Source organism: Erythrolamprus reginae, chromosome 1 (genome assembly GCF_031021105.1).
Source record: "Erythrolamprus reginae isolate rEryReg1 chromosome 1, rEryReg1.hap1, whole genome shotgun sequence".
In the NCBI taxonomy this organism is placed as follows: domain Eukaryota; kingdom Metazoa; phylum Chordata; class Lepidosauria; order Squamata; family Dipsadidae; genus Erythrolamprus; species Erythrolamprus reginae.
Window position 1 is genome coordinate 244,454,646 of NC_091950.1, and position 12,539 is coordinate 244,467,184.

Below are 12,539 nucleotides of genomic sequence, written 5' to 3' on the forward strand. Positions count from 1 at the left end.
ATGCTGTAGGATGAAAAAAGCACTCTATTTCGCTAAGCAGCTTCTAAATTCTATAAACCAGAGACAAACTTTACACTGCTTATGTAAGATCAGTTGGAAATGAAACCAGCTTAAGAAGCCATCATCCAAATTTCAAAATAGACAATGAAATTGCCCAATACTTTGCTTATTTGTACCCTATGACAATCATGAAGTGTTGCACCTCATGATTCTTGACAAATGTATCTTTTCTTTTATGTACACTGAAAGCATATGCACCAAAGTAAATTCCCCATGTGTCCAATCACACTTGGCCAATTAAAAATTCTATTCTATTGTGCTCTGCTCTGCTCTACGCCAGACAACCTCCAATTGTTGAAGTTTTAATCTCTCCCACTTGTGCTAAAAAGTAAGCACCAGTAACACTCCTTTTCTTTGAAGAAGTCATAGATCCATACATTTGCAAGAGATCTTCAAAGTCATCTAGGCTAGGGATCTCCAACCTTGGCAACTTTAAGACCTGTGGACTTTAACTCCCAGAATTCCTCAGCCAGAATTCTGGGAATTAAAGTCCACAAGTCTTAAGGTTGCCAAGGTTGGAGACCCCCAGTCTAGCCCAACCTCTTTTCAGTGATCCACCAGTGGAGAGGAAAGTATCATCTCACTATATGAGACTTCAGCTAGAAGGGTAAATTGGAATCATAAAAGAAAAAAAAACTTAAAAGTTTCTTCTTCTGGAAATCTTCAGGTCCCAGTTGAATTAGCTTTGTTCCATTGAAACTACAATAAAGAGGCCAAATTAACTCTCCCTCCCACAAATCTCAGGGGGTTTATATGATTTGTGTTCTTAAATTCTTTCTTTCTCCTCCTCAAACAAGCATTATGATTTCAATGAGTCCCTCACAGTTTTAACTATTCCCAGTTTCATTGGTTCTGGTGGCAACAGAGCGCAATATAATTTGTGATGATTCAAAGGCTTTGTGGTGTGCATTTGTGTGGGAATTCAAAGGAATACCTGGAAGATATAAAGGTCAGCAGGTTAGTTTTGTTTTTCCTGCCTCTGGTTAAGAGTAGTTTGTAACCTGGGCTGGCTGAAAGTGTTTATAACAAGTGGAAAGGAAGCTTGATTCTTTGCAGTATCTAGTGCAAAGATGGAGTGAGTGAACCCAGAGATAAGGTTTAGGTGGCTAGCTAAAGGAGTGGATTTCTGGAGCTGCTCTACTGGCTGCCCCCTTCAGGAAACGTCTTACTGGAGAAGAATTCATCATTTTCTCTCCCACCCCCCATCCCCACAACAGCTTCTTCTCCGAGTCTCCGGAGAGGGGCGGCATACAAATCTAATAAATAATAATAATAATAATAATAATAATAATAATAATAATAATAATAATAATTTTCAGATTTTCCACCACAGCTAGAGTGGAACTACTGTCCCTACAATCTACAGGACCTTTTGCCACAATGTCCTAAGCATGTTGTTGGAGTCCAATAAGCTAAAGATATCCTATATGTGGCCAGAATCTGAGACAATTAAGTCTACATCCTGACTTAAACAAACTATTGCTGGGGGACGGGGTATATCCTATTTTGTTTTTTCAGGTAAATCACTACAGTGGATGAATTAATAGATGGAATGCCATAGCATTCACATACAATATAAAAGCCACAAGAAATACGTTTTTAAAAATCTGAGCTTTTATGGTAGATTTAATATCAAAATAATGTACAAATGTCTATTTTCCCCTTAGGCAAATTATTACAATTATTTTAATATTGGGGTATGTAGATATATAAATGGCATTTTAGTATATTTCATACACAATCCATTGTAACACTTTTTTTTACGAAAGCTATGGACTTGGACAAAAATCAGAACAAGCTGGGCAGATATGACCTTGTAGACGACCCTCACTCGGTAAAGGACCTAGGAGTACTCATCTCAAACAATCTAAGTCCAGAGCTCACTGTAGTAGCATTGCCAAACAGGCATTAAGAGTTGTTAACCTAATTTTGCAATGCTTCTTCTCTAGTAATATTGTACTGTTAACTACAGCATACAAAACCTTTGCCAGACCAATTCTCAAGTACAGCTCAACTGCCTGGAACCCACACTATATATTGAACATTAATACAATTGAGCAGGTCCAGAGGTATTTCACAAGAAGAGTACACCACTCCTCTGCTCACAATAGAATACCTTATGCAGTGGTGGGCCCCAGCCTAAATAGGGGGAAATGCGGTTCCAGTGGCGGCCATGTAGCGCGTAGCCTAACTCTGGTGGCAATGGCGGGCGTGTACGCACTATCAGCACTTCCCCGGACCTACCCCTGCCCCGCTGTGAGCGCTGCCTTCCCCCGCCATTCTCCCCTCACTCCCCTCTCGCGCTGACTCTCCCCACCGCCCACGCTGCCGCCGTTCGCCCCAAGAGCGAGAGGCGAGTGAAGTGACCGGCGGCAAGCCATTTATTTGTACTCATTTCCTATATTGATGTCCATGTTTATACTTATACCTGAATATGCTTGACAAACTAAATAAAAACAAATTTAAAAATAATGCCTTGCTCTCCACATCTACTGGCAGCAATAAAGTGAAGCCTTCCTTTTATTCTACCGTGTACTTTTTGTGCTGAAGTTTCAAGTAATCTTCGATAATTTCCTTGTTCTGAGTGATTTGCAGGGCTCCGAATATCTCTTTTCATTTAGTGAAACATGTTGTTTGACTTATTCTTGGGCAGTTATTACAGTCTGGCTTGCAGTGTGTGGTTAGTTCTCTAGGGACTCAGTTCACTGTTACTTCTTGGCCTTGGAAAAATAATTTAAGATTTCCCCCCATTTTCTTTGTGTTTGATATTGGGTTGGATGCTTTATTTATAACAGTAGTATGTTATAGCTTAATGGACAGATTTTATAAGTGTAATACTCTAAACCTGATTAAGCATTATCTGCTGTTTGTGCTAAGGGTACTGTGCTATCTATGTGAGTGTTCTGCCTTTGCTTGTTTGTTTTGTACTGTTTTGGAGGCAGGTGTTTAAAATTTCAAAGCAAATTATGAACAATGATAAAAGTAGCTTCAAAATCTTTAACTGCATCCTGTCCAGAATTGATCTGGTATCTCTTAATAGGCTGTGCAAATATTTATCTGAAAGGTAACAGAAACTGCTTACTGACTGATTTAGGAATAATCATTTTTTACAATTCCTTGTCTATGAATTTTTCTCTTTAATATTTTGTATATTCCAGGACTGTGGTCAAAGATGCATAGTGAGCATATCAAATATTTCCACACATACTTGTTTTTCTGAAGAAAATTCTTTCTTTCTTTCAGATGATGTCCATCCTTATGAACACTATAATTTTTGAGGATTGTAGAAATCAGTGGTCTGTATCAAGACCACTCTTGGGTCTCATACTCCTCAATGGAAAAGTAAGTATCCCATAGCTATAAATGGCACAAATATACTTGTAGGCCTAGCACTGGATTCTGCTAAAAAAAAACAACCCCTGAATTCTCTATCCCCTTTTAAGGGAATCTGAATGGAAATACTCAAAAAGTGTAAACTTGAACTGATAATGTCTTTTTTCTGATTGCAAAAGCTATTGAATCCATTGCCTTCCTTGAATATGAGATAAACATGTCTAAGACGGGCATCATGACACTTGGTTTATAACACCAAAGCTTCTTGGAGATTGCACATCCTTATTCATCTCCAGTAATAGATCATCCATTGGAAAGTTTCAATCCTAAATTTGAGTGAAGGTCAAAGTAGGTTCTAGCTCAGATGGCTTCAACCTAGTGCCTATTATGTAGAACAGAAGAGGGTGATCAACAATTCCTTTGAGGACTCCTAGAGCTGAGATGTTGTGTGTTGCATCTCAGAACAGTCTTGTTCTTCCACAGTGCTAGAAGAGAAATCCATTAATACAAATCAATTACTGGTAATAAGCAAGATTTGTTCGTTCGTTCGTTCATTCATTCATTCATTTATTGTATTTCTATGCCGCCGAACTCCCAAAAGACTCTAGGCAGCTTACAACAGGATCTAAAATACATTTAAAAACATTATAAAAGATTAAGAACAAGCAGTTTAAAAACACATACATACATATCATTCAAGGCCGGACCTTGTAAAATTGCAAGTTCAACGGCCCCAAACCTGCCAGAAAAGCTAGGTCTTCAGTGCTTTCTGGAAGGTCAATAGAGATGGGGCAGTCCAAATCTCAGGGGGCAGTTGTTCCAGAGAGCCAGGGCAGCCACAGAAAAGGCACTTCCTTGCAGGACCGCCAACCAACACTGTTTAGCTGACGGTACCTGGAGGAGAACAGCTCTGTGGGATCTTAACGGTCGCTGGGAACTATAAGGTAGATGTCGGTCTCGGAGATAACCTGGCCCTGAGCCATGAAGGGCTTTAAAGGTAATAACTTACACCTTGAATTGAACCCGGAGACCAATAGGGAGCCAGTGCAGCTCGCGGAGGATGGGTGTAATGTGAATGTAGCTAGGTGCACCCACAACCACTTGTGTGGCTGCATTCTGGACCAGTTATTGTCTCCGAACATTTTCAGGGTCGCCCCCTGTAGAGTGTGTTGTAATAATCCAACCGTGAAATGATAAGGGCATGAGTGACTGTGCAGAGAGCCTCCTGATTCAAGTAGGGTCGCAATTGGTGCACCAGACCAACCAGTGCAAAGGTCTCCCTAGCCACAGCTGTTAGATGTTGGTCTAATCTTAGCCATGGGTCTAGGAGGACACCCAAATTGCAGACCCGTTCTGAGGGGGACAATTTCTCCCCATCCCCAGAGTCAAAGATGGACAGTCGATACAGTCTTTAGGAGGCAGTACCCACAGCCACTCAGTCTTGTCTGGGTAAAGTTTGAGCCTGTTGACACCCATCCAGACCCTCACAGTTTCCAGGCACCGGAACATCATATTCACTGCTTCACTGAACTGACATGGGGTGGAGATATACAACTGGGTATTATCAGCGTATTGCTAATACCTCACCCCAAAACGTTGGACGACCTATCCCAGTGGTTTCATGTAGATATTAAATAGTAGGGGAGAGAGGACCAAGCACCGCACAAACAAGGGCTCTAGGGGTCGATCTCTGTCCTCCTGCCAACATACACTGAACGACCAGAGACAACCCTAGTTCCCTTAGTCATCCCAGAAAGATACCATGGTCAATGATATCGAAAGCCACTGAGAGGTCAAGTAGCACCAAGATAGAGGAATGACCCCTATCACAAGATCACCAGAAATTATCAGCATGACCAAAGCAGTTTCTGTGTTATAGCCAGGTCTGAAGTCAGATTGACAAGGGTCCAGATAATCTGTTTCATCCAATGACCGTAGGAGTTGAACTGCCACCACTTTCTCTACAACCTTTCCCACAAAGGGAAGGTTGGAGACTGGACAGAAGTTTTTTAATTCTGCTGGATCCAAGGAAGGCTTCTTGAGGAGGGGTTTCACCACTGCCTCCTTTAAAGCTTGCGGGAAGGGCCCCTCACTCAAGGACACATTAATTAAAGCCTGAAACCAGCCTCGTGTCACCTCCCTGCTGGCCGAAACCAGCCAGGAGGGGAATGGGTCCAACAAACAAATGGAGGAACTCATTGCTCCCACAGCCTTCTCTACTTCCTCAGGAGTCACAGGCTCAAATTCATCCCATGTAATAGGATTAAGACTTGCCCCTGTCATCTCAGTTGAAATTGCCCAATCGGAGTCCAGGTTCGTCTGAATCTGAGCAATTTTATCCGATAGAAACTGAGCAAACTCCTCAATTCTACCCTGCAGGGCTCCTCTATTTCCCCTACATTAAGGAGTTAATGAGTCACCCTAAATAGGGCGACTGGGCATGAATCAGCGGATGCAATAATTGAGCATTTTGCCTCCCTAAATAAGTCCCAATAAAGGCTCTTAAAAGTGTTCAGTCAGACTCACTCTAGACATCTCTTCTGGCGCTTCATCTCCTGGAGCTCTTTGATGAACGAGGGAGCTTTCCTGGATCCATCGCCGTGGAGAGGTCACAAAGGCACAATCCGGTCCAGTGCCCCCAGTGCCATCCTATTCCAGGCAGCCACCAGGGACTCAGCCACATTGTGGACAAGGGAGTCCGATATCACCCCAAGCTTCTTCTGGAACCCTTCAGGGTCCATCAGGCATCTGGGGCGAAACCACTTAATCAGCTCTGCCTCCCTGCAGTGGGGGAGAAGCGTCCTAAAGTCTAAGCTCAGTAGGAAATGATCTGATCATGACAAGGGAAAAGAATCTATACTCCTTAATTCCAGATCATCCTTTCGCTGCCCAGAGAGGAATTAAAAGAGGAACTATAGGTGATTGGTTAGCAGCAGTTTGAATTTATTATGATCTGGCTGGAAAATTTGATCTTCAGGATTGTGAAAGCATATTTTTCTGAAGAAATTATCATTTGTAATTTGATATTATCCTGTAAAGTAGCAACTTGGCTATATTTCCATACTTTCATATATTATTATGTTATGGAATTGGGATCTAATGCGACCATGCCATAGTTAATCAGTATTGTACAATATTTTCTCTTAAATGTTTCATATTGATTGCTGAGTAGTTCCATAAGATTGGAGGTGATCTCACATACTCAGAGCAGCCTCTTCATTTACTTTTCTGCTTTGCAAATAAGTGTCCTTTCCTTTTATTTTTATGGAGCAAGCAGACTCACTGTATGCATAAACCTCTTTCAATATTTTGATGTTGATATGTATTTATCCCCAAATTTGGTACAGTTCATATTGATAATGTCCTGGGGATAGTTCAGACTCTCCTATGTTTTGCATGCTCTCCTGTATTCAATCAACTCCCCACATCTGAGCCTCTCAAAGAAAACCTTTCCCAGCAAAAATTCTGAAGTTCCAAGTTACCATTAAAACCTTTGGGGGGGTTTAGCCATTGATACTCGGTCTTGATGGCTCCAGCATTTTTCATATCATTGGGTTTTGCAAGGGCTGCACTTGGCGCCTGGACTTCAAGCCGAAGTTGGATACCAGAAAGAGACCTGTGTCTTTCAGTACAGTACAGTACAATATCAGCTATTCTGTACATGTAGAAGCTTGCAGCGGATGCTAAGGGATTGTTTCTGATGATATTGACCTGGAGTGTTCTCCATACTTCAATGCAAGTTCTGACTTTATTCCAAATCTATTTATCTCCTGGGCAGTCACAAGTGGCAGTGCATTACTGCTTTGGAGAATGAATTGTCTATACAATAAGATGGTGCTGGGAAAATATAAGACACTAAGATTAGCAGCAGCCGCATACATTAAAATTCAAACTGAAATCCCAGCTCTGGTAGGAAACTAATAGAAGAAGAAAATATATCAAGTATAGAAGCGCCGTCTCATCATTCACCTGTGCTGAAGGATCCAATTTTAACCATATCCAATAGCACTGTCATTCATCTTCTTGGTGTATTATTGTGATTTAAATCCAAGCTCCATACGAGAAGCAGTTCTTTTAAAATGATTGAGAGGGAATAAGGGCAAATTCAGTGTTTAGAAAAAGTTTATGACATCACAATATTATCCTTTACAGATGGAAGCAATATTTCCTACTTTGGGAGGAAAACTAATCATTTTCTATCTGCCCTGAGTCACTGCATCATTATAAAAGGTGGAAATAAGTAGTCTTATGCATTCCCTATCTTGTTCTTGGCAACACTTTTGTTTAGTCAATGTCTCTGATTTATAGCATTAAATATTAGCCTGGCTCTATATTAATTATGTGGTTTTGATTTTAGCAGCTTTAGTGTAAGAAGGAATTAAATATTTCACAAGGAAATATAGCTGTGCAATCATGAATAGTAAGAAATATGAGACTAGCACAATTTCCCTTCTTCTGGAGCAATATTGCATTCTAATGATCATGGAACAGGTTCATTATAAAATGTATCTGTATGGCATTATTTATCTACAAATCCTGAGCAGATTCTGAGTTTGCCTGATTTAAGAATGCAGTGTGAGACGGAGGGTTTTAAGAAATCTATTTATTGAAGATGTAGGTGACAACTAGCAACAAATATGCTATATGCTTGTAACATTCACTGCTATGCTTCCCTAAAACCCCAGCCATATGGTAATTGGAGCCAGTTTATTTCAGTTTTGCTACAAAATTAGATGCTATTTGGAGATACGTCTTTCTCAAGCCAGTGGCATTTTCGTGGAAATACGTTGTTTGATTTCCTTCCGGAAAGTGTGCAGTGACAAGGGGGAACTCTGCAATAGATTATATAATGAACTTTTCCATTTACATTGCTGACTTTAGATTATGGAAATTTATGTTAACTGGAGGACACTGTTGATGATGTGCTTGGTTTTTGGAATTGTTATTATTGCTATTACAGCACATGTACTGTACTAATTTTCAAATTTTCCAATCTAGAAATATTCTACCGGTAGGATATTATTTCTGGATTCATATTAATAAATCATTGCTCTTTTTTGAAACTAAGTACAATTACAAAGAGTCTCTAATGTCGGGGGATAAAATGAAATAATAGAAGTGCTAAAATTTCCTATGGCGCCTCTATGCTGTACAACAGTGGTCCTCAACCTTTCCAATTCTCCGTACTGAAGGAGCGGGTCCAGCAGTCACATGGGTTGCTCATGTCCAATCCGGTGGAACTGAGCCTAGTGTTAAAAAAGCTTGCCGGATCCGCCCCTTCCCCAGAATTCGCTCAGTTCGCATATCCTGCGGTTGTATTGTGATAGCTCGTTCAACTTTCTAACACCTTCCCTTCGATCTTTTCCTTCAAAAGTAGTAAGAATTGTTTTACCATTATTATTTACTTGCACTATAGCGCCAGCCGTTTGTGGCTCGGCTTTTTTCCTTTGGAGAAGTTGCGGTTTCGTTTTCCCCCGGCGGTTTTTGCCGTGTACGATCCCCGCTGCCGCTTGTGGATTCCTTTAATCCTTTGGCCTGGAGGTCTTGGTGCAAGTATTGATTTATTGATTTATTGATTCATTATTGTATATTATTAAAGGGCTTAAGAAATACCTCCTGCGGAGTGAGACGTCTTGCTAGTCTCCTGGACTTAGTCGATCGCTTCCCCTTTAAGAAATATTACGGAGCGATTTTTCGGCGCGAAGGCCTTCGCGCCCTTTTTAAATTTAGGCCTCTCGTGTTGGCCTCCTGCCAGCCGCGTAGGCCTCAGTCCACCGCGTGGATCCCGGAGCGGGCCTTGGGACGCCCAGGCTTAATTCTCCACCGGCTAAGCCTCCAACCAGAGTGCCTTGGTTTACTTAATTATAAAGTTTAGGGAGGCTGGCCCCGCTGGATTTGGGGACACGAACTCTGGGTTTGCCCAGATTGCCCTCAAGTCTCAGCAGCTTCGAGGCCTCGAAGCAGGATCCATTCCTCTTGGGAAGTCCTTGAAATTCTTCTCCTTAATTATTCAGTTATTGGCTCAGCCTTGTCTTCTGTTAATTGTCAGACTATGGCTACTTTTCCCAAGAGAGGCACAACTAAAGGTCCCAGAGAGGCCAGGCCTACAGGCGATGAGATTACTAGTATCCCCCAGGCCTCTTCCTCCTCTTCTCCAGGGGCCCGCCCCTCGACCAAGGTCACCAGGGCCGAGAAGAGAAGGGACCTAGCCCTACAAAGAATCCATGACAAATCAGCAAAACGTTTGAAAGTACAGGCCCAAGTACTCAGTAGTCAAGACCCCCCAGAGGCTTCTAGTCTACCTCCTTCTGGGGTCCCTGTGTTATCTCTGGATGAGCCTAACCTAGACAGACCCCAACCTAACCTATGGGGCATAGGTCCAGAGGAACCAGATATTATTGAAGATTCCCCCCAGCCAGGATCCTCCCAGGCCTTTAGGGATTCTTCTGCCATTCCTGCTGATATTTCTAGCTTACCTCCTGAGTTCCAATCTATTTTTGCTGTGTTGTCCAAGGCCATTGATGCCAAACTCTCCACCATCAATGAGCTTCCCTTACCTCCTCCTCCTCCTCGTCCCTCCCGCCCCTTGGGTTCTTCCCCAGCGGTTAGAGCTCCTATTCAGGATGATTCAGATTCCTCTCAGGACGAATATGAGGATATGGAGGATGATGAGGATCCCTTTCAAGGCCTCTCAGATGATGAGGAATCCCAAATAAAGGTTCCTTCTCCAATTACTATTTTTCCTTCTCAATTATTCAAATCTCTCCTCCTCAAAGCTAGAATTTCTACGGGATTAGCGGCCCAGGAGAAACAAGCCTCCACTTCCACTGATCCCCCGGAGGAGAATTTACCTTACTTCACAGAGGAACAGGAGGATAACGAGGTAATTCCTATGCCTAAATTGTTTAAAGATGCTTTACTCAAACAGTGGGATTTCCCAGCCTCTGGCCTTAATCCCTCCACCAAGGACAGAAAGTTGTACAAACTTTCCTCTTCCTATGAAGAGCTTCTATCCTTTCCCAAACCGGATGAACCGGTCAAGATCCTTCACTCGGCAGCGGCTGTGCCAGGCGAGGCGGAGGAAGTCCTCCGCCCAGAGGACAAGCGGATTGAACAAATGCTCAAAAGAGGATTCTCCGCAGATTCCTGGGCCATTAAAAGTTCTGCAGCAGCTTCCTTTTTCTCCAGAGCCATGCTTCTGTGGCTTCGTCAACTTCAACAGCATATTCCTCCCGATGACTTGAGAGGTCAACAAGACTTCAACAAGGTCTTTGCAGCTGCCCAGTACGTGGCTGATGCCACCTTGCAATCTACTAGATTTTCTGCTAAGTCTATTGCAGCTTCTACAACGGCAAGAAGACTCCTATGGATTCGCCCTTGGCAAGCGGGAGTACGCCAGAAGTGGCAGTTATCCCAGGGCCCCTTAAAGCGCGACCTTCTTTTCGGTGATCTTCTGGATCCACTCCTCACGGAAACCACGGACAAGAAGAAAGTTTTGGGTCCAACCACAAAAAAGGCTACCAAAACGCAGTCCTTTCGTCGCCCAGGGCGCCAGCAAGATCAAGCGGCTTCCTATCAGAGATCTCCAGGTCAGTATTCCCCCCGCTTTCGTTCCCAAGGTAGGAACTCCAGGGGCAGAGGTTTTCGCTTCCAAAGGGGAGCGTCCTCTAACAGGGCTTCAAAAAAACCTAGATGGTAATCTTTCCTCAATTCCCATAGGGGGTCGCCTAGCCCATTTCGCCTCTAATTGGCGTCTCACCTCCAAGGACCCCTGGGTCATTGACACTGTTCAAACAGGCCTTCTGTTAGAATTTATTTCTCCTCCCCCGAAACGTTTTATTTCCTGCTCTTCTCCCAGGTCCTCCTCAGATTGTAACCGTATGGAGGAGGCCATTTCTCATTTATTGTCCATCAGAGCCATTCAACCGGTTACTTCCGGTCAGAAGGGCCTAGGGTTTTACTCCATCCTATTTATGGTTCCAAAGTCCTCCGGAGGTTGGAGAGCTATTTTGGATTTAAAGAAGCTAAACCTATTCATCAAATATAGGAAGTTTAAGATGCACTCCTTATCTTCTATTTTGGCTGCCATCCACACGGGAGATTTCATGGTCTCCTTAGACCTCACTGAGGCCTACCTCCACATTCCTATAGCCAAATGCCACAGAAAATTTTTACGTTTTTCCTTTCAAGGCAGGCATTTCCAGTATAGGGCGATGCCATTTGGCCTTTCCTCGGCCCCTCGGGTCTTTACAAAGCTCTTGGGGTCCCTGGCGGCCTATATCCGGGCGTCTCCCATCCACATTTTATGTTATCTTGATGATATTTTGATTCATGGGAACTCCCTAGAGAAAGTGAAAACAGACCTTTCTGTCACCATGTCAGTCCTTCAGGACCATGGATTTTCCATCAACTTTGATAAAAGTCACCTCCAACCTTCCACATCCATTTTACACCTGGGATCCATTATTAATTCAGAATCCTCCCAGGTTTTTCTCTCTCCTGAGAGAAAACTCAGTATAGGGGAGTTAATTTCTAACATTTTATCTAATTCTTCAGTATCCATAGTAACTCTGTCATCCCTTTTGGGGAAGATGGTGTCATGCATAGGCATCATTCCCTGGGCTCGCCTTCATGCTAGGGAACTCCAGTGGCTCCTATTACCCTTTCAGAGATCGGGGCACAGCAACTCAAATCGTCGCATTGTCATCCCACCAAGTGTTCGCAGATCCTTCAAGTGGTGGAAGTCTCCGGCCATGGACAAAGGATCCCCGTTCAGGTGCCCGGATCAATTTGTCATCACCACGGATGCCAGTCTATCGGGATGGGGCGCCCACGCCCAGGGGATGATAGCCCAGGGCACGTGGTCCCCGGAGGAAGCTTCCAGGCCAATCAATTGGCTAGAGTTAAGAGCCGTTTCCCTGGCTCTGAAGCACTTCTCTCCTCGCATTCCCAACCGGCACGTTCTCATTCTCACCGACAACATTGCCACAAAAAGCCATATCTGCAGACAGGGGGGCACGAGATCCAAGGCCCTAATGAGGGAGGCCCTCAAGTTAGGCCTTTGGGCGGAAAAACATCTTCGGTCGCTCCTAGCCGACCACATCTCGGGGAGCCTCAACGTCCAGGCGGATTGGCTATCTCGAGCA

At 43.4% G+C, this 12,539-nt stretch overlaps 1 protein-coding gene across 1 annotated transcript in view; it reads left to right on the forward strand.

The window, feature by feature from the left end:
- The window catches only part of RANBP17 (RAN binding protein 17), a 264,626-nt gene that overhangs the window by 243,497 nt on the left and 8,590 nt on the right, over positions 1 to 12,539 (forward strand). The window contains exon 26 of the mRNA XM_070732698.1: positions 3,304 to 3,402. Within this exon, the coding sequence (XP_070588799.1) occupies positions 3,304 to 3,402 (99 nt within the window). The remainder of the gene's footprint in view (positions 1 to 3,303; positions 3,403 to 12,539) is intronic.